The sequence below is a fragment of the Oncorhynchus nerka genome, linkage group LG15, assembly GCF_034236695.1.
Source record: "Oncorhynchus nerka isolate Pitt River linkage group LG15, Oner_Uvic_2.0, whole genome shotgun sequence".
Taxonomy (NCBI): Eukaryota; Metazoa; Chordata; class Actinopteri; order Salmoniformes; family Salmonidae; genus Oncorhynchus; species Oncorhynchus nerka.
The window spans coordinates 26,092,984-26,115,719 of record NC_088410.1 but is presented as its reverse complement, the minus strand read 5'-3'; the positions used below and the strand labels follow the sequence as shown (position 1 = coordinate 26,115,719).

The 22,736-nt window shown below is 41.7% G+C and overlaps 1 protein-coding gene across 1 annotated transcript; it reads right to left on the bottom strand.

The window, feature by feature from the left end:
* Window positions 1-381: 381 nt before the first annotated feature.
* Window positions 382-8,347, bottom strand: ap1m2 (adaptor related protein complex 1 subunit mu 2). The gene is made up of 12 exons (XM_065001368.1): window positions 8,139-8,347; window positions 6,378-6,534; window positions 6,085-6,152; window positions 5,755-5,885; window positions 4,694-4,841; window positions 2,843-2,969; window positions 2,606-2,748; window positions 2,145-2,216; window positions 1,908-2,066; window positions 1,088-1,213; window positions 811-886; window positions 382-645 (listed from the first exon to the last, which is right to left on the bottom strand). Exons 1-12 carry the CDS (start codon window positions 8,178-8,180, stop codon window positions 620-622), a joined length of 1,275 nt encoding a protein of 424 aa, XP_064857440.1. The 5' UTR covers window positions 8,181-8,347; the 3' UTR covers window positions 382-619.
* Window positions 8,348-22,736: the final 14,389 nt, after the last annotated feature.

Genomic DNA, 22,736 nt, shown 5'->3' with positions numbered 1-22,736 from the left:
CAGTATCACTGTGGTAACAGTTGAGTCGACCAATGAGAAGCCATAGCGTAGAAGGCGGGCAATTTTGCGGACGTTGATGTCTTCAAAGTACATTCATTCACATTTCTAAAATGTTATAGTAAATGTCCAAAATCAGACATTTGATAGTAAGTCTCCAAAGTCAAGTAGAAAAAAGGCGGGTTATTGCCCGTCAAATGCCCGCGATTGACAGTTGTGTCATTAAAACGCGCCAATGGGTGTGAAAAACGTTTGATATGGGATTTTATATAATTTCTGGCTAAAATAGCAGCTAGCATTTTGGATGATATAAAACAATACATTCATAGCTAAAATGTTTTGTTCATTAAATGTAATAATACACAAGAAAAACACCCCCATTACTGTATTTCAAGGCTATAGTTTAATATAAACATTTAACAATCTAAAAGACAATGAGTAAAGCAATTAAAATCACAAATTACATTGCATGACATAAAAGTTAAAATCACAAACAATTTTATACAGTAACATTATTAAGTAGAGCATTTCAATGAAATTTAAAGACATTTTCCTTTTTTTAGTGTGCAATTAAATTGAACAATGATCTCTGGAAGCAAAGGAAGAAGTTGGCCACCATGGTTTAGAAGTTACTCCGTAGTTGGTAATCTAAATGAAAGAAAATAGAACAATAAAAATACTATAGGATAAATACTAGTTCTAATTTTAAAGAGTAAAAATACATTTTTCCTTAAATTTCTCTCTATGACTAAATGATGGGTCTCTTTTTGCTATACATGAGTAAGCTATATCTAAAGAACAAGGCAGTCCTACCTCCACTCTGTGTGATGTATCTGACCCAGGGCAAGGCCTGGTAACCACTCTTCTCTATAATTTTCATGTACCGCACCTTGAGGCACACAGGGTGACAGAGGAGAGGAGAGAGATCAGTGTAACTTGATATAATGGACCATTTGTTTTGCCTAACCAAATGAGGCACTTGTAGCCTATGCTAGTTTATGCTAAGTAAGTCACCACTTTGGTTCCGCATAAGCTTGTTTTCAAAGGTCAATACAGTATACTCACAAGCGCGAGCACACACACAGCTCACCTGTATCCCTGACACTGTGAAGTATGGAATCTCAAAGTTGACAGTGATGGGAGGTTTGCCCTCCATCTCATCATTCTCCACACTGGGCAGGCCAAAGCTGGCCCGCATCAGAAACTCCTTACCGCCCTGGAGACAGACAGACAGACAGAGGGAGAAAAAGAAAGAGAGGGGGGTGGAGAGATACAGAGAGAAAAATTACAGAAAGAGTGAGATAGGGCCCTATATGAACTGACCAGATGATGTGTCCTGACCAGAAAAAGAGGCTGGAGTTTTTCCAGGTCAGGAGCCTTAATGTTCTAAATTCTAAGGTTCATTGTTGACCCATTTCCTGGCCGACGGCCACATCATGAAAAGTTGCACACAGTTCAGAGTCCTAAAGGGGTTTATTTACATGGGAGTGGGATACAGAATCCTCTGGCTTCAAATGCAGCTTGTGCAATTAATCAGATGGTTATTGTCTACAACATTGTCATCAGAGGATTGATTACCTAGTAAGTTAGCAAGCCAGTGAGGCAAGGCAAGGTAAAATACCACAACTAGGGCTAGATAAAGCCAGGAGAATAATATACTTGTTGAACATAGCTATAGCCATCAGTCTTACATGTTTTCATGGTCATCACTCTCTCACTGTTAAGTTGGTCAAGGTCCCGACATCAGGGTTAGCTATCCTGCTTACAGAGCTTTTTGTTGCGAAGATGCGCTTCACTCAAACGGGACGTTTGCTTGTAAACAAAAAAATGTCTCTATATATTTGGCCTTGAGTTTCGTCGACAGGGAAGAACGGCTGGAGACAGAAGTGCTGCTTGGATGAAACACTTACAGGGAAGGACTTGATAGTCCACACAGCCAGGTTCTTCTCAGGGACGTATTTAGCGTGGCCTGTACTGGTCTTAAACTTGGGGGAGTCAGCGTCACTGGGGACAGGAACCCGCACCTCCACGTTGTTGGCTACTGACTGCTTCTTGAACTGACCTTTAGCCTATGGAATTAGAGACAGGCAACTGTAGCATAGGACAATGCATAGATTCATACACTGAGTGTTACTATATAACACTACCTTAACCATGATCTCAACTCGACTGTGAGAGAACTTCTCGATGACAGACTCAATCCATATCAGAGGCTTCACCTGTAGGGATACAGAATGTAGTTAGTTCTACCGTCCACTGGAAAGCCATTATACTACTTTATCAGTGATGTGGTGGTCGGAAAATAGGTGGGTAAATGCTGATCGCCGTTCGCGGTGAGTCAAGTAATACTCCCATTACTTTCAATGCATTTTTCCTGAAAAATGTGGGTAAGTGCACACGCAAAATAAAAAAATGGTGCATGAAGTGTTTACCCTCCACTACACCACTGTACTTGATACAGACAGGGCTTACAGCTCACTCAAGTATTGATTTCAGTACAGTAACAGTGCAATGGAAGGGTGAAACTGTATGAGGGAGGGATGAGGGTATTTTAGGGAGGTCATGTACATTTTCAGAGATACAATATGAATGTATTAAGGTAACTCACGTGAGTGTTGATGCGGTAGGACATGAGTTCAGACTCTCCGTCAGGAGGGATGAAGGAGATGGTGCGGTCACTCTCGAAACGGGACAGACGAACACACTGGTGGAACTTAACGTCCTCCATCGTTACAGTCTTCCCTTTGTCGCCTGAACACACACACTCATTTTCATCAACATCTAAAATGCAATTGCATCTGAGAAGCAGTGACTGTGTGTGTGTGTGTGTGTGTATTGTACATACGGCCAGTGAGGGCGAACAGCGCTCGGTCATTGAGTCCCAGTCTCAGCTCAGGCATGCCAGACAGCATGGTCTTCAGCTTGACAGTGCCCACGATGTCACTGCTCATCACACTGCCATTGGCATTCACCTGGGGTCAACCCATGACACAGGGGTCAACCTCTGATGGAGACTTTTTATACAGTAGCTAGTTGATTTATTGAGAGAATGCTCAGTCAATTAAAGATCAAATCCACACTAGGGGAAACAGCATCAGTGTTCACCCCGGCATCTTCGGTATTGTTTTTGTTTTGTTGAGGAGATACGGCAGAGAGGAGCACCCAGCAGCAGGGGAAAACAACTGCAGTAAGCCTACATATTCTGCTGTTCGCGCTTGCAGTGATGTCTGAGGGAAAAAACTGTGTTCGTTGTTTCCAGTAACTTCTTTGTTGTTGTAATATCGCAAACAGGTGTGGCAGTTCCACCAATTAAGTTTTTAAGTTTATTTTATTTTATTTTTACAGGGACAGTGCACATTAATCAACGTTTCAGTAAAAGTGCCGGGTTTAGCCAGCCGGCTAATTTTCAACCGCAGTCCCTGGGCAGGTTATTAAAAACAATTACAATATAGACAATAGCACCATAGAACAAGCAAGACATAGCATACAGACAGAGCAACATAGAACAAAAAGCAGCAAGACAATATTCATAAAAGCAACAAAGTGTTTCCACACCTCACAAGCTACAGACAACAGACAACATGGAAAGCGGCAACACACAGCTAGGGACCATGTTCACAAATCTGATTGACCTTTAGCCAGGTCTTCAAGCATTTTGTGAAAGTGTGATATGTGGTGCAGTTATGTGTGTCTGATGGCAGTGTATTCCAGACATGGGAAGCTCTCACAGAGAATGCAGATTTACTAAAGGTGCTTTTCCTTAGGGGAACTATAGTCACCTCTCATGGCAGACCTTGTGGATCTGCTGCCATATGTCTGGGTTTTCTGTTTAACAAAAATATTGAGTGGAGGGGGAGCCAGGCCATTAAGGATCTTGAATACAAGACATGCGTCGGTGTATTGCACAAGATTTTCCCAACTGAAGAGCTCATGCTTTCTAAGGATGTGACAATGATGATGGCTATTGGGCTTCCTATCAAGCACTTTGAGAGCCTGTTTGTAGACAGACTGAATAGGTTTTAATGTTGTACAGCAAGCTTGGGCCCAACTAGTCAAGCAGTATGTTAAGTGGGGGAGTATCATAGATTTGAAGTACAGTTTTGCTACCTCTGTAGTCAAACAATTTCGTATAAATCGGAAATTAGCTAGATTGAATTTAGTTATTTGAATTACCTTTTTCACATGCTTTTTAAAAGAGAGGTTGGAATCAAGTATGATGCCAAGGTACTTAAAATCGGATACCACCTGGAGCTTCTCCCCTGACACATAGACATCTGGCTCAGTAGCATCTGATGCCCTCTTTGTGAAGAACATGCAAACAGTTTTTTCACATTGAGATGCAAACACGAGTCACTGAGCCATTTTGTAACCTGGACCATTACAGTAGTGAGTTCTTGTGCAGCTTGTTGTTTGCTCTTTGCATGCACATATATCACTGTATCATCTGCATACATTTGAACTTCAGACCCAGTACAGACAGAAGGCAGAAGGATTCCAGCTTTAATCAATTAAATGAATCAATTATTCAGAAAGCAAAGGTTATTGGCATTTTCAGTGATCAATATTTTCCTATGGAGATTAAAGCATTATATACACAAACCCAATTATGACAATTATTGATATTGCCGAAACACAAGAAAATTAATTGCCGAATTGCATGTATCAAACCCAACATCCTTCTGGTAAAACCACTCACCAGTAAGTTGATGGACTCGATGACATCGATGAAGACCTCATTCTTCTTGTACTTGATGCCCTCTGACCTCCAGGACACAGCGTTGGTGACAGTGGTGGGAACCTTAGTCTTAGCCACCTCCAGCTTGGTGCCCTCCTGCGTGATGTACCTGGATAGACAGCCAGTATGGACATCAGTAGTTTGATCCCAGATCTGTTTTGTATGCCAATGAATTAAAAGGACCAGGAATTGGCAAGACAGCACATACAGATCTGGAATCAGTCTAAGTCAAGATAAAAGTCAATGTACCTGTAGTAGAGACATACAGTATGGAGATCAGTCTGATTGGACTTTCAGAAGTCCCAAAACTTGTCCTTGCTTTATGGTGTTGGGTCTAGAACCAGTATGTCTATTAAAGCTGCATCTTTATAATAATAATAATAAATATGCCATTTAGCAGATGCTTTTATCCAAAGCGACTTTCAATCATGCGCGCATACATTTTATGTATGGGTGGTCCTGGGAATCGAACTCACTACCCTGGCGTTAGAAGCGCCATACTCAACCATACTCAGTCCATTCTCTCCATTTACCCAGTACACGTGTATGACTAATTGACTATATTGTAACAGAGAACATGTGTATCAGTGTGTGTTGTGATTGGCAGGCTCCCCCACCGCCTTCCTCTGCAGATCCTTTATGGTCAGTTGAAGAATGGACTGAGGTCTGCCAGGGGGCAGAAGAAGTGCATCAAGGACCACAGCAAGACCTTCCTGAAGCGGAGAGCCTGACAACCAACTGCCATACCTGGCGTCCCACCTTCCGCCTGGGTGTCACACACCTCCAGGACACAATCCCAGAGAGGAGAATCGAAATGTCTTGCACAACAACACCAGCATGCAGCGGGTATAGCCCTCTGAGGTGGAGAATTCACCTGCCCCTCATGTGGCAAACCACGCGGGTCTCGAATTGGCCTGCACAGCCACATGCAGTGGCACTAACGCAACTCCCCACAATTGGGAGCAGTGTCATCATTGAAGGACAGCCATAAGCAAGTAAGTAAGTGAGCGGGTGTCACTCACTCCTGCAGGATCTTGCTGTCGGTGGTCTGGGGGAAGCCAAAGTCCATGAGCTCGTCCAGTAGCTCATAGACCACCACAAAGTTGTCCTGTATGCTCTCCTCCTCCAACTCTGTAAAGTACTCTGTGAACACCTGGAAACAACACAACATCGATTGGCAGCCTCAGTAATAATATGTGAATTATGATCATGTTATGTCAAATGGGTAGGGAGAAACCAGTAGACACATTATGCAGGTCTTTTGGTAGTGAGAAACACTTCGGACTCAGCCATTGGGGTGAAAATGACAGCAATGGAGTTGTTAAGACAGCACAGACAGACCTCTGACTCACCTCAACCACTTTATAGAGGAAGGCATAGACCAGAGAGGCGTTGGAGTTCTTGTTGGTAGTGGCCACCACTGTGAGAGCGTCAAGGTAGATAGAACACACAGGCCTATTCTAAGGTCCTAGTGTAATATGTTTAAGAAGTTCATTATCATCTTTACTCTAGGGAAAAATACATATTTGTCTTTGTGTAGGTTTGACTAGCATCTCATTAGTAAAGCTAACATGATTTGTACAGGCTACAAAATGGTAATGATTAACTTTTAGCTGGCTAGCGACTAAAGTCATTATAAGGATACAGTACAGGTTGGTGTGCTTGATCCACAGGAAATGAACGTTGCCGTGCGACATGATTGGACAGGTAAGCCCCTCCTCTTCCTGTGTCATGAGCAAAGGCAGGAAATGGTCAATCTCAGCCATGTCCACGTCGCCCTTGTAGTTCCGACATATGAGCACCTGCAGGGTAAGAGGGGAAATTAATAGGGAAAGAAAAACAATAACCTATATGGGTCAAAGGTCACCCTTAAGGCACCTGAGTTTTTCCTAAGCATGTGATGTGACTAAAAAAACTCATGGTCCTACTAGAGATCAATGGGTGAGAGAGGTGATGAGGTAATGTAACGTAGAGGTCAACGGGTGAGAGAGTGGATGAGGTAATGTAACGTAGAGGTCAACGGGTGAGAGAGGTGATGAGGTAATGTAACGTAGAGGTCAACGGGTGAGAGAAGTGATGAGGTAATGTAACGTAGAGCAGATATGGGAAGAGTAGAACTAGAGATCATTATTCCAGCAACCTTCTGGATGTGTCAGGCGAAGAGGTCTCATAAACGTTACACAATATTTCATGTTGAGTCCTGTACATGTTCCATCGATTCCATCTCTAAGGAATGCTAAATGAAGGAAGATCATAAGGGCTTGACAACTCTTTGCCTTGACAAGTGATCAGATGGCTGAGATTGGGCTCCAGAGCTACACCTGTCACTCAATCAAGGAGTTGCAGTGCCTACAAAGTCTAGGTGTACAGTAGTACCATGCAACAGGCTTATAACGGTGGTTATTGTGGCTTGTCAGTTGTTGTGTCAGCCTAGGCCAGGGGTTCGGCAACAGGCGGCCCAAAACCGTCCCAAGTGTTTTTTTAGTAAAATCAACATATAATATATATTTTTTAGGATTTTAGTTTTTGTAAAAAAAAAGACTAAAATCACAACAAGAATTTAGCTAAAATTGAGTTTACTTTAATGATTGTGTCTTAATGTAATCAAGGTATTCAAATATGTCTTTTTGGCTTAGTTGTGGTCAATTTGTAGTGTACAAATTATTATAATTATGTTCTGGCCCCTCGAACATAATCGGCCGGCTGCTGAATATGGTTGCCTAGGCCTACTCATTTGCATGTAGCCTAATACAACCTCTATCCCTCTCTGTTGTGCCACCTGAAACCATGTCCTCTTTCCCCTCCCATGACTTCTAGGCCTATTGTAGAGGGATGGAATCTTTTTATCAAATTACACCTCTAGCTGTGAGAGATTCAGACTATACTGAATCTCTCACAGGATAAGAAACCTGAATAGAGCATTCTCTTCTGTTTATAACAGGAAGTACTGTGTTGTCTGCCCAACCAAATGTGATTTATAATGTGTTAATCTCGGCACTATCCTTCTACAATGTACACAAGATGACAGGTGCCAGGCAACTTTGACTCACTTACTATATTCACTTTCATGTTTGGAAATGATATGTAATTCTTTTGTGGCAGCTTTTTTCATAACACCTGGTATAAGAATTTGTCAAGTCTAAAAAGGTTGCAGCCACTGGCCTTATGACCTGTTTTTATCCGCGTGTGTCCGGAAGTGACTTGTGCAAGTCTTGAATGGAACTGTCACAGGCAACGAATGAATCTTTAACGACGTGGCTATCTATTAATGTTTAATGGCAAGAGCAAACGTTGAACAAACTCGATTTCAATCCCAAACAAAAGCGAGTTAAGGTCAAGTCAAGCTAAAACTGACATTGTTTATAGCGTTATCAATGGCAACAATCAAAATGAGAAGTGATCTTACCTTTCCTTTCAAATCCAGAACGAAGACAGCGGAGGCAGACATTATCAGCACCAAATGGATCACTCCGCAAGTATTTCGACCACTACAAGCTTGTCCGCTTAAATTTTAAGCGTTTCCTTTCGCCAGTAAAGTAGTCTAAATGGGTATAAATTTACTCATGGCTTCCACGGTTCCTTTTCTTGAAGGGACACGTCAGATCTGACGTCACGGGCCTCCAGGTAAAACATTAACAGCATCGCACTCACCTGTATGGAAAAAAGAGGCCTGGACGCACTGCTCGATTATTTCGCGAGATGGCGCAATAGATCCAGATATGCATGTTGGAACTTTTAGCGCAATACTCACGACTTCCACAAGAGGGCAGACGTACATTAGATAAGTAACGATTGCAAAAATCCACCGATCGATTCTGTACCATACAGCACAGGAGGCTGGTGGCACCTTAATTGGGGAGGACAGGCTCGAGGTAATGGTTGGAGTTGTATAAGTGGAATGGTATCAAATATATCAAACACATGGTTTCCATCTGCTTAATGCCATTCCATTCGCTCCGTTCAAGACATTATTATGAGCCGTCCTCCCTTCAGCAGCCTCCACTGCCATACAGTCTATAGACTCTATGGTCTGTAGGCCTGGCCTGCTGATAACAGTTTAATGTGATCTTGAATTTAAAATAAAAAATATATTTTCTGCTTCACATATCTAGAATTTACTTTAGATGGCTGGAGCTTTTCCCAACTAGATTTATTTTGACCTGGTGACCTTGACTTTTAACAGGCATTATGTCTGTCAAGATGTTTTGTAAGTTAATGCAGTGATATTTATTGCTCTGACGTCACTTTTGGAATCTTGCAACGAACTGGCTAACAACAAACTCACATGTTTCTCCTCAAAGTCAAACCCACCCAAAATGATCTGACACTTTACTATTTCATTACAAAACCCCAGGCCTTTCAGCGTTTACTGGTCTCTTTATCTTGACATCTTTACAAAGGCCTATAAGGATTTGTCTAGACCTGGGTTCAGATAGTATTCATCTTTATATGGACTTTTGGGTCTATTCCATTCACTGTGCCAGTCGAGCTCAATCAAGCCCAGCTAAAGTAATTGAATACTACTTGAACCCAGGTCTAGATTTGTCATGTGCACTCCCTTTACAGCTTCTTAATCTGTTATAACCCTTACTTTACAAGCATGGTGCCGCAACTCGCCTCCTTCCCCACTGTGTGTGTGTGTGTGTGTGTGTGTGTGTGTATTTAGGCTATAGGAAGGCCATGGCCAACAACAAACTTCCATGTAGGAGTTGTGTATGTTATGGGAGGGTTGGGACATGTGTCAATCTCAGTCAAATTATTGCTCATTTTGTCCAAAAGCTTTGTTTGCACCAGCTTGAAGTAGCCACATCCAACCCACAGATAGGAGAATTTGTAGACCTACTGGAGCTGTAAACTAGACAGCAACGCCTTAGTGAAACACACATGCTACATTCACAAAGGCTGTGGCCTGTCTATCAAATAATAAAGGGTCAGATGTGGGCCAATGGGTGACATGCAAACTAAGGAATGCTTTGTGTACCTTTCAGACACACACACTGTTTGTTTTAGTCAGTTAGTGTAGGCCTACTGCCATCTTTTCTAGTCACCCTTAACTTGACCTGTTTTTGGACAAAATGTGTCTAAAAACAGGTAACGTTAAGAGTGACGAGCAAAGATGACAGTTTATCCAAATCGAAGTTTAGCATCCTCCACCAATGTTTGATTTTAAACTTGAACAAATCTCCCCCACACTCCAAATCAAAGCTTAGCATCCTCCACCAATGTTTGATTTGAAACTTGAACAAATCTCCCCACACTCCAAATCAAAGCTTAGCATCCTCCACCAATGTTTGATTTGAAACTTGAACAAATCTCCTCCACACTCCAAATCAAAGCTTAGCATCCTCCACCAATGTTTGATTTGAAACTTGAACAAATCTCCTCCACACTCCAAATCAAAGCTTAGCATCCTCCACCAATGTTTGATTTGAAACTTGAACAAATCTCCCCCACACTCCAAATCAAGCATGGCCTACAGGAAGAGAGGGAGTACTGTGACAAATGTAAACATCAACATTAAACCCCACGATTCTGAATCGGACCTCTTCTTCCTCCCCTGTTGTTGTGGCCTGGATGTGAAGCCAGAAGGAAAGGCCATCACCGCTGCAGCCTTGGGATGTGTCTCAAATGGCACCCTATTCCATACATTGTGCACTACTTGTCAAAAGTAGTGTACTATATAGGGAATAGGGTGCCATTTGAGATGCAGGCTTGACTGACTGCAGTAGCCTTCCCATATCCCCCATATGGGGTACTTGGATGTCCAGCAATAACATATGGAAACGCTTTGTAGGTCAGACAGACTTCAAAGGAAACAAATGACTTGTAGGTCAGACAGACTTCAAAGGAAACAAATGATTTGTAGGTCAGACAGACTCCAAAGGAAACAAATGACTTGTAGGTCAGACAGACTTCAAAGGAAACAAATGACTTGTAGGTCAGACAGACATCAAAGGAAACAAATGATTTGTAGGTCAGAAATGAAACAAATTTGTAGGTCAGACAGACTTCAAAGGAAACAAATGACTTGTAGGTCAGACAGACTTCAAAGGAAACAAATGACTTGTAGGTCAGACAGACTTCAAAGGAAACAAATGACTTGTAGGTCAGACAGACTCCAAAGGAAACAAATGACTTGTAGGTCAGACAGACTTCGAAGGAAACAAATGACTTGTAGGTCAGACAGAGAAACAAATGACTGTAGGTCAGACAGACTCCAAAGGAAACAAATGACTTGTAGGTCAGACAGACTTCGAAGGAAACAAATGACTTGTAGGTCAGACAGACTTCAAAGGAAACAAATGATTTGTAGGTCAGACAGACTCCAAAGGAAACAAATGACTTGTAGGTCAGACAGACTCCAAAGGAAACAAATGACTTGTAGGTCAGACAGACTTCAAAGGAAACAAATGACTTGTAGGTCAGACAGACTTCAAAGGAAACAAATGACTTGTAGGTCAGACAGACTTCAAAGAAACAAATGACTTGAAACAAATGACTTGTAGGTCAGACAGACTTCAAAGGAAACAAATGACTTGTAGGTCAGACAGACTTCAAAGGAAACAAATGACTTGTAGGTCAGACAGACTTCAAGGGAAACAAATGACTTGAGGTTCAGACAGATTTCAAAGGAAACAAATGACTTGTAGGTCTGACAGACTCCAAATGAAACAAATGACTTGTAGGTCAGACAGACTTCAAGGGAAACAAATGACTTGTAGTTCAGACAGATTTCAAAGGAAACAAATGACTTGTAGGTCAGACAGACTCTAAACGAAACAAATGACTTGTAGGTCAGACAGACTCCTCCAGACAAATGACTTTTCCTCTACCTCTCTAGGTTTTACTATACAGTAGGTCAACAAGTTAAACTGTTCAACAGTGGCTTCTTGCTACTATCTATCCCAGGGGTTCTTAAACTTTATCAGCTCAAGACCCAAATAAGAAATTGACCGTGACCCAAATTGCTCTCCAACAACTGATTTTAAATCTGATTTTAAACCTAACCTTAACCACACTGCTAAACCTATGCCTAACCCTTACTTTAAATTAAGATTTTAAAAAGCAAAAACAAATCCATACATTTTTACGACTTTGCAGCTTGGCCATCTAGTGGGTCGATATGACTGTACATTCTATTGTTCCTTCAGTGCACTGCTGAGTGCCATAAAGAGGTAGACATACACAACAGACGACACATTGACGCAGCTGCTATTGTCATGACCTAGTTAAGAACACCTGTGCCGGTCAAATCATCTCCCCTTCACATGATGGGTCAAACCATCACAAGCTCAGTTCATTTAACCCTCAGACTTCACCATGGTATGTACAGGCCTGACCGGGGCATATGGAAAAATGTTATGGACCAGCTAAGTGGTGATGCTCTTGACCAGTCTTACTCTCTCTCCTACCCATTTTCAACAGTGTAGAGCCACCACTGAACATATCGATGGTAGAACTACTAGTGACTAGTTGGCCTACGACTAGTTGGCCTACGACTAGTTGGCCTACGACTAGTTGGCCTACGACTAGTTGGCCTACGACTAGTTGGCCTATGACTAGTTGGCCTACGACTAGTTGGCCTACGACTAGTTGGCCTACGACTAGTTGGCCTACATGTGTCTGGGTGTGTTTGAGTGCAGCAGTGTGTTTCAAAGTGTATCCTCCCCTGCAGCCTGGGAGGAAGCATTGCTCTGGGTAGTGGCTGGTGTCTTTGGGTCTGAGACAGAGACTATTGTTATTGCTTATCACCAGACCAGTACAGCCAGTACCACTCTGTTCTGTTTGGTAAACTGGCTAGTGACCTGTTGTTCCTGTTCCTGAAGTGACTTCCTGTTCTCATGTCACAAGACACTCCCCCTCGTAGACTGTCACAGTGGTGTGATGTTCGGACCCCGCCCCTTTGTGACATCGCTGGCCAATGGGAGATGGCGGAATGGCAATATGAAAATAGTCAGGTGAGGTGACGATACAGGAGATAGTGTCTATGAGCCTATCCCCTGGGGACAAACATTGTTTGTCACCTGTGCTTCAGTGTGTATCTTAAAGCCATAGGGGTCTAGCACACTGTGGATCTAGACTCATTTGAATGGCTATAAAGGGCGATAGCTATGTGCATCTGTCAACAGTGATGCTGATGGAGTGTATGTGGATACAGACCCTGTATAATTTCCATTGCTCTGCACTTTCACACGTTTTACCTGCAGGCGTCCCTTTACCCATAACACTATTATAGCTTAGCTTCCATACAACATACTGCATCTAACGAAGGGGAGTGAAGGTTAGGCCAAAGAAAACAACCCCAGAATTGCACCTCCAGCTTTGTATTGCAGCTATATGTTGAATCCAAAGATTTATCAGAAGACTGTTGATCTACAGTAAAACTGTACTGAATGTCCCACTGGGGCCTCCTGGGGCCACCAGTACAAAAATGTATGCAATCACTTGTTATAAGCCACTTTAAGTAAAGGTGTCTGCTAAATGAAATACATTATTATAAATGTTGGCAAACTGTTTGCCCATGCATAGGTACCGCACAAAAACCTGACAGAAATATCACGAGGATGACAAGGCGATCCTATGTAGACTCCACGTGTAGACCACTCCTACTAAGGAATGTGGATGCTAGTTCCTGTCAGATGTTATTCATTAATAGAGAACAGGTCTGTCCTTGAGGAGTGGATAACGACATCACAGCTCATAGACAAATCTATTCATTCACTTCCTGCATAGCTCACCTATATATACTTTATATAAGTCAGCTAGATACCATTCAAATCAAATGTAAACTTTGTAAACAACAGGTGTAGACTAACAGTGAAATGTGTACTTACGAGCCCTTCCCAAAAATGCAGAGAGAAAAATAATAGACAAATAATAACACAAGGAAGAAATACACAATGACGGGGTACCAGTACAGAGTCGATGTCTAGGGGTACAAAGTCATTTAGGTAGATAGAGTGCCTTCAAAAAGTATTCACAGCCCTTGACTTTTTCCACATTTTGTTGTGTAACAACCTGAATTTAAAATGGATTAAATAGAGATTTATTTTGGTCACTGGCCTACACACAATACCCCATAATGTAAATGTGGAATTGTTTTTTTTTTCTCCAAATTTTGACAAATTAATAAAAAATGAAAAGCTCCTATTGGTAGATGGGTAAAAAAAACAACAGACATTTAATATCCCTTTGAGCATGGTAAAGTTATTAATTACACTTTGGATGGTGTATCAATACACCCAGTCACTACAAATATACAGGCGTCCTTCCTAACTCAGTTGCCGGAGAGGAAGGAAACTGCTCAGAGATTTCACCATGAGGCCAATGGTGACTAAGACGGTTACAGAGTTTAATGGCTGTGATAGGGGGAAACTGAGGAAGGATCAACAACATTGTAGTTACTCCACAACACTAACCTAAATGACAAAGTGAAAAGAAGGGAGCTTGTACATAATAAAAATATGCCAAAACATGCATCCTGTTTGCCACAAGGCACTAAAGTAATACTGCTAAAAAATGTGGCATAGCAATTTTATTTTTGTGCTGAATACACAGTCTTATGTTTGGGGCAAATCCAATACAACACATTACTGATTACCACTCTCCATATTTTCAAGCATAGTGGTGGCTGCATCAGGTTATGGGTGTTCTTGTAATTGTTAAGGACTGGGAAGATCTTCAGGATAAAAAAGAAACTGAATGGAGCTAAACAAAGGCAAAATCCTAGAGGGAAACCTGGTTCTGTCTGCCTTCTACCAGACACTGGGAAATGTATTCACCTTCAGCAGAACGTTAACCTAAAACACTAGGCCAAATGTACACTGGAGTCTTTTAACAAGAAGACAGTGAAAGTGGCCGAGTTACAGTTTTGACTTAAATCTGCTTGAAAATCTATGGCAAGTCCTGAAAATGGTTGTCTAGACATGATCCCCTACATATTTAAAAGAATGTTGAAAATAATCATGTGCAAATATTGCACAATTCAGGTGTGCAAAGCGCTTATAGACTTACCCAAGAAGACTCACAGCTGTAATAGATGTCAAATGTGTTTCTAACATGTATTGGTGAGCTGAACACTTAAGCAACGACTATATTTTGTTATTTAATTTCTATTAAGCATTTTTCTTTCACTTTGACATTCCAGCAGTGGAGGCTGCTGAGGGGAGGATGACTCATAATAATGTCTGGAATGGAGCGAATGGAATGGAATGGCATCGAACCATGTGTTTGTGGTATTTGATACGATTCCCCTCCAGACATTTCCACGAGCCCATCAACCCCAATTAAGATGCCACCAACCTCCTGTGCATTACAGTATTTTGTGTAGATTGTTAATTTTAAAAAATTACAATAAAAATCAATTTTTATCCCACTTTTTTACTTGATAAAGTGTGAAGAAGTCCAAAGGGTCTGAATACTTTTGCAAGGCACTGTATATCGTAATATGTGATATAATAGTACACGTTGATGACTTCAAATGGATCATATTGACGTACATGTGTCGTATCTTGTGACTATAGTGAGAGGAAACATTGCAACATTGCTATCAGTCAGGGTTAGTACTAGGAGGTACCATGCAGACAAGATTGTGTTAGGGAGTGAGAGAGAGTATTGGGTCAAACGAAACTAATCTCCATAATTTTGCCTGCCGTAATGGGATCCAAGCCCTTGGCTTTATCTACAGTACACAGGAGCATTCTGTCTTGTGTCTAGGAAGGAGATAAAGGGCTGTATGTACAATGTATCAGATGTCTCAGAGCAGGAGTGCTGTGAATGAATAAGATGGACGGGGGACCAGTGGCAGTATTCACAAAGAGTCTCAGAGCAGGAGAGCTGATCAAGGATCAGTTTAGCCTTGTAGAGATTTAGTAGGATTAAATTGACAAGAGGGGACCTGATCCTAGAACACCACTCCTACTCTGAGACGCTTGACACATTCGGCCCCAGGTTGGGGGTTGATTGATCGACGCTGGTGTCTGTATGAAGGACAGGCCTTGGTCTATTTGAAGGACTGGTATAACTGGACTCTTTTAAGTATCGCCTAGCTATGACCAGCCTCTAAAGTGAACATTCTTGTCAATTACTCTTAATGGTGTGACTTTTTGCTTGTCAATGACACTGTCACTGAGGACTGTACAGTAGCGGTTTGTGGGCAAAATAACTGGGGAAGCCAGAACAAAAGCCATATTACACCCTATGTGTTGTGATAATTGCGTCGTTTGCTCTATAACCTGTTAGTTCACATGCCTTGACACCATGTATATATATATATATATATATATATATATATATATATACAGTCCTAAAGCTGAGACAATAAGAAGACACAGTGGCAGAATAAATTCAACCACACCTTTGTTTCACCACAAAACCGAAGAGCAACCTCTGTCCTGTGAAGTCCACAAAACATATTGCCTGTAACAAACAGTTACATCACCTACAGCAGTGGTTCCCAAACGTATTATAGTCCCGTACCCCTTCAAACATTCAACCTTCAGCTGTACCCCCTTTAACACCAGGGCCAGCGCACTCTCAAATATTGTTTTTTTGTCATCATGGTAAGCCTGCCACACACACACTATACAATACATTTCTTAAACATAAGTGTTAGATTCTGTCACAACCCGGCTCGTGGGAAGTGACAAAGAGCTCTTATAGGACCAGGGCACAAATAATAATATTTGCTCTTTTATTTAGCCATCTTACATATAAAACCTTATTTGTACATCAAAAATTGTGAATAACTCACCACAGGTTAATGAGAAGGGTGTGGTTGAAAGGATGCACATAACTCTGCGATGTCGATGGATGCTGCAGTGTACCCACGTGGCGTCGAGAGCAACTGCTTGCACACACTTTACCACTTCCCTATGTCTCCCTGTCATGGCTTTTGTGCCATCAGTACAGATACCAACACATCTTGACCACCAACGTCCATTTGATGTCACAAAGCTGTCCAGCACTTTAAAAATATTCTCTCCTGTTGTCCTGGTTTCCAGTGGTTTGCAGAAAGAGAATGTCTTCCTTAATTGACCCCCCATAAACAAAACGGACATATACCAGGAGCTGTGCCAGGCCCGCCACGTCTGTTGACTCATCCAGCTGTAACGCATAGAATTCACTGGCTTGTATGCAAAGCAGTAATTGTTTCAAAACATCTCTTGCCATGTCAGTGATGATTCGTGAAACAGTGTTGTTTGATGAAGACATTGTCTGTATAGTTTTTTTGGCCTTTTCCCCCAGCATTCCACCAGTCATAACCGCAGCAGCAGGAAGAATTACGTCCTCCACAATAGTATGGGGCTTGCCTGTCCTAGCCACTCAGTAGCTCACCATATAAAATGCTTCTAGCCCCTTCTTATTAATGGTATCTGTTGCTTTTATACATGTCTTACTAATTGAAAGTCGTCTTCATTCTCACTCAAAAAACTTCCGTGGCTTATTTTTCAAATTGTCATGTTTCATTTCTAAATGTCTGCGCAAGAATGAAGGTTCCTTGCAAGAGAGTAACGGTTAATGTGATTGGATGTTAATTATTTGACTAGGCTACCTGTATTTGACATTGTGTTGTTATTTCGCTGAACACTAGATGGTTTAATTGTATTTTTGGCAGTGAAACGAGGCTACTCAGGCAAGAAAAAACCTCACCCAAATGTATAGCCCTGTTGGAAAATATAAATGTACTGTTTGAAAATGTGAAGACTTTTTTTTTTTTTTTTCAAGCAAGTTCATGTTTCTGCCATTTTGGGAACTATTGATTTAGAACCAGGAAGAGTTTACCGCTAGTCTCTAAGAAAACAGGTGCTGCCTCCACTATTCAGCACCATTTCACCTTCAACATGTCAACATCATCTAACCACCTATGAGTTTACCGCTAGTCTCTAAGAAAACAGGTGCTGCCTCCACTATTCAGCACCATTTCACCTTCAACATGTCAACATCATCTAACCACCTATGAGTTTACCGCTAGTCTCTAAGAAAACAGGTGCTGCCTCCACTATTCAGCACCATTTCACCTTCAACATGTCAACATCATCTAACCACCTATGAGTTTACCGCTAGTCTCTAAGAAAACAGGTGCTGCCTCCACTATTCAGCACCATTTCACCTTCAACATGTCAACATCATCTAACCACCTATGAGTTTACCGCTAGTCTCTAAGAAAACAGGTGCTGCCTCCACTATTCAGCACCATTTCACCTTCAACATGTCAACATCATCTAACCACCTATGCTTAATCTAATACAGTGACAACAAAAATATACCAAAAACATTTAGTCCAATCAATGTAAGCTACAGTAAATATGATCGTGTGTGTGTGTGTGTGTGTGTGTGTGTGTGTGTGTGTGTGTGTGTGTGTGTGTGTGTGTGTGTGTGTGTGTGTGTGTGTGTGTGTGTGTGCGTTCATGCAAGTATAAACATTTTTTTGACTCACCCTACTTGTAGACAAATGCCAATGCCATCCTCCTCTCTTTCATGTTTCCTAAATGGTCTGTGACTGGCTAAAATGCTCGTTATCCTGACTTCCTTTCATGGGCAATGATGCGCCAGGCCAGCTGGTTAACATTAACCTACTAGCTACATGCTGAACTTCCATCCTCTCATGCCAGGGACACAATGTATGAATTTATGGTGGGATCAGAATCGCAATTATAATAATTTGCCAGTACAGAGTATTAAGTATCCCTATCTCCATCCATGGCTAATTTAGGAAACAGACTATTCTAGCTAGCTATAGCCACCGGAGGACAACAACACAACGAGACGCAACAATTCAAGTTGTTTCTGTCAATGACGTATGCTCTCGATGAATTTGATAGGAGTGATGCCAAATGCTCACTGGCTTCCCTTGCATTCAACGCTACGGGCGGCAATAATGTCATACCGTTTTGGACCAGACAGAATCAGATAGATGGCCTACACATACAGAGACAGAGGGGCGCTGTTTCGCCCGCTCAGATGCTTTCTCCGGTGAGATACATTCAGCCTCCGGTGAGATACATTCAGGAAAATTATGAAACACAGAGAGACGAAAGATAAATTATTTGAAAATAAATAAATAAATAATCTGTACATTTTTGGGGAAGCCTGGCTCCCCTGGGTATCCATGAATACACGCCACTGGTGGTGTGATCTTTGTTTGTCCAATCCCTGCTCCCTCTCTGGTTTAGTTTCCAAGTGAACGTCTCCAGCTGTTAATGCAATCTTGAACCAAAGACTGTAATGTTGCAGAGTTCTCTTCTGATTTCAGTAGAGGGCTATAAGTGTAGATTCTCTTCCCACAACTCACTATGGTGGTTGATTCCACATCTTAATCCCCCTGTTCCGGAACTCTCTCTCTGTTCCATTATGCAAGTAGAGTGCTGATTGAGTCTCTGGTGTATAGAGGGAAGAGTGGGAGGATAGAGGGAACACTCATCATTATGGATTAATTATGGATGATGTTAAATGATGACAGGATGTTGTCTGTAGTTTGTTTGGGTGTGTCTGTATTTGAGACCATCTGCACTACAGACAGTTCTACAGTTAGACTCTAGAACTCACCCATGTGTGTAATTCCATGTTCCGGGGGAAATGTATGGGTCGTCTCACAGACAGATCAATCCAAGTTTTTTGTTGTTGTCTGATCTCCACAACTTTGTATCACATTATGCCTTTTATTATCTGAAGTCTGGATGGAAATACACTTAGATTTGTAGGTCTACTGGCAATTCCTCACAAAACCCGAGTTAAAAGAAACACCTATATACACCCTGGAATATATACTTACCTATCACATTTTCCATTGCAAAGACAAGTGATGACTCAGGGAAACCAATGTCCTGTAACTTGAATCAAACCCTCATTGCAAAGTCAGGGTGTTTCCCTTCGAAAGTGAAGACCAACTGTACACTTTGGGTGGTTCCCAATGAACCACTTCAAAAGAGAACATGAAACGCGACAATGTGCACATTCATCAATATCTCCACACTGTAATTGTCCTAAATAACCCATTTCAGTGAGGTTAGTGAAATACCCTGAAATACTGCAGTGAGTATAATATTAGTTTATCCCTAACTATCCAGTTTGAGGCTTTCAGGAGCAGGATATTACACGTACAGTACAGTTGAGTCATTCTTGACTGGAGGGTTCTTTCTGAGGGCCTTATGACTTTCCAAAATGTGCTAATTTCCTTGTTACAAATACATCCGAACTCTATTGTATAATGAAAATGACTGGATAATTGTAAAGGAGAATTTGGGTCGCAAGGACTTCATCGTAAACGTCCTTGTCACAAGTCAGCAACTTAATTGTTCACAGGGAATGACTGGATTATCATAGAATAGATTTGTGTGACCTTGACATATTGGGTCAGGAAATGTTAGACCAAAGTTCTAGGCTGTTCTCAACACTGCATTACTCCCACAATGGTAATCCAAGTGGAATATTCTCTCAGTGACAATAAAAACATGTGTTTAAATTAGCTTAGAACACACCGCCTGCACATTGCATTCCTTATTAGTAGTCAAGTGTGATCAAACTGACATGTTTCATCAGTAAGAATTTGTTCATAACGGACTTTCCTAGTTAAGTAAAGGTTAATAAATAGGTTGGGTGCAGGGCTGAAAACAGTTGGTATACAATAAAGAACCGGCACTCAGAAGCTTCACCTATTTCTTTATGAACCTTTATTTAACTCGGCACGTCAGTTAAAAACACATTCTTATTTACAATGACAGCCAACCGGGGAATACGGTTCAGTTGTTTGTTCAGGGGCAGAACGACAGATTTTTACCTCGTTAGCTCGGGGATTCGATCCAGAAACCTTTCGGTTACTGGCCCAACGTTCTAACCACAACGTTTAGTTCCTGCAAGGATCTTCATCAGGTCCTGATGAAACATTGTTTATGAACAGATGCGTGGTGGAGTTTATGAGTGTGCCGGCTCCATTTATTTGATAGCTTGCTGCATCTTCACCTTGACACGTGATAACAAAAGCTGGACTTACACTGGTGGTAAAAGGCTTTGTGAAACACACTGGCAGGAAGGAGATGATGTCAGAGAGACTGAATACAATACTGAGCACAAAAAACAACCTTATGAAGCATTAACAACAACTGACCGAGAACAAAAATAAGTTGTAGCTTAGGTCTTCGGCCCCGAAAAAAACAGTGAAACTGAAAGCCTACATCAAAAAGCCTTATTAGATTGGCTTCCCACCGTTATCAGGAACGGGATGAGTAATACAGTATGTGCAGTGGCTAGAACGTTAAGTACAGGTTCTGTGGTTTTTTGTTCTAACGATGACACAGCCGTACAAGGAAGACAGTATCTGTGCAGTGGGACGAAAGAGACGTGACGGATAAAACTTGATCATTATTTATCTTTTATTAAACAAAATAATCACAACACAAACTATACAACGGTCACTTTGAGATTGGATTCTCTGAACAGGAAGATTAAGACTCAACAAGAAGAGCAATTTGCATGTAACAGGCAAGCTGCAGTTGGAGCTCTGTCCTGTGGACTCGTACATCTTAGGGTGATACACAACATTGTGCTTTACACACCACAACTGATGTCATAAAACACTGCGCAATTTAGTCTATAAAATGTAAGATCTTCAATCAGCTGTGAATGAAAACATAACCATATAACAGAACAAACATCAACTTCACCAGAACCATAGATGTATATCTATATATGGATCTGAACTTTACACTGTTGTTCAGAACCAGCAGTGTCATTCACACAACCAAGATAATGATTCAATGGATAATGAACATTGGTTGGTTGGTTATGATGATGGGACAATATTAACAACTGTGTAACTATTCACAGTAGACAGGAGAGCTTAAGAAAATAAAACATCCAATCAAGATATTTATACATGTGTATATATATATAAATAAATAAAACAAATCTGTAATATGTACAACATTTTTCACGTTTTAAAATGTACAAAATGAACAGGGTGATACCACAGTGAACTGAGGATGTAGTATTTACAGAAACATACAAACTATATACATATTCTCAAAAATAATAATTAGTATCTTCATATCATACCAGGATGTCATTCAACATCATTCACCATCATTTATTTTGTCAGCTTTCCACCTCAATAAAAAAATCAAACGGAAGGTGTTTTCTTCATGGCTTAACTCTTTAGAACAGTGAGCAGCATACAGACATAAACCAGTGGCTTTTAGTTGGCCTTCAACTAGCATTCAGCTGCTGGTCTTCAACTAGCCTTCAGCTACTGGCCTTCAACTAGCCTTCAGCTACTGGCCTTCAACTAGCCTTCAGCTAGCATTCAGCTGCTGGTCTTCAACTAGCCTTCAGCTACTGGCCTTCAACTAGCCTTCAGCTGCGGGTCTTCAACTAGCCTTCAGCTACTGGCCTTCAACTAGCCTTCAACTAGCCTTCAGCTGCTGGTCTTCAACTAGCCTTCAGCTGCTGGCCTTCAACTAGCCTTCAGCTGCTGGCCTTCAACTAGCCTTCAGCTGCTGGCCTTCAGCTACTGGCCTTCAACTAGCCTTCAGCTGCTGGCCTTCAACTACTGGCCTTCAGCTACTGGCCTTCAACTAGCCTTCAGCTGCTGGCCTTCAACTACTGGCCTTCAGCTACTGGCCTTCAGCTAGCATTCAGCTGCTGGTCTTCAACTAGCCTTCAGCTAGCCTTCAGCTGCTGGCCTTCAACTAGCCTTCAGCTGCTGGCCTTCAACTAGCCTTCAGCTGCTGGCCTTCAACTAGCCTTCAACTGCTGGCCTTCAACTAGCCTTCAGCTACTGGTCTTCAACTAGCCTTCAGCTGCTGGCCTTCAACTAGCCTTCAGCTGCTGGCCTTCAACTAGCCTTCAACTGCTGGCCTTCAACTAGCCTTCAGCTGCTGGCCTTCAACTAGCCTTCAGCTGCTGGCCTTCAACTAGTCTTCAGCTGCTGGCCTTCAACTAGCTCTTCAGCTACTGGCCTTCAACTAGCCTTCAGCTGCTGGCCTTCAACTAGCCTTCAGCTGCCTTC

What these genes read in the sequence shown, in the direction of transcription:
- ap1m2 (XM_065001368.1), bottom strand. Translation starts at nt 8,180, where the DNA reads ATGTCTGCCTCCGCTGTCTTCGTTCTGGATTTGAAAGGAAAG. An exon ending in GACAGCAAGATCCTGCAGGA is followed by an intron (nt 4,842 to 5,754) that starts GTGAGTGACACC and finishes CTGTCTATCCAG; the next exon opens with GTACATCACGCAGGAGGGCA. An exon ending in CCTACCGCATCAACACTCAC is followed by an intron (nt 2,217 to 2,605) that starts GTGAGTTACCTT and finishes GTATCCCTACAG; the next exon opens with GTGAAGCCTCTGATATGGAT.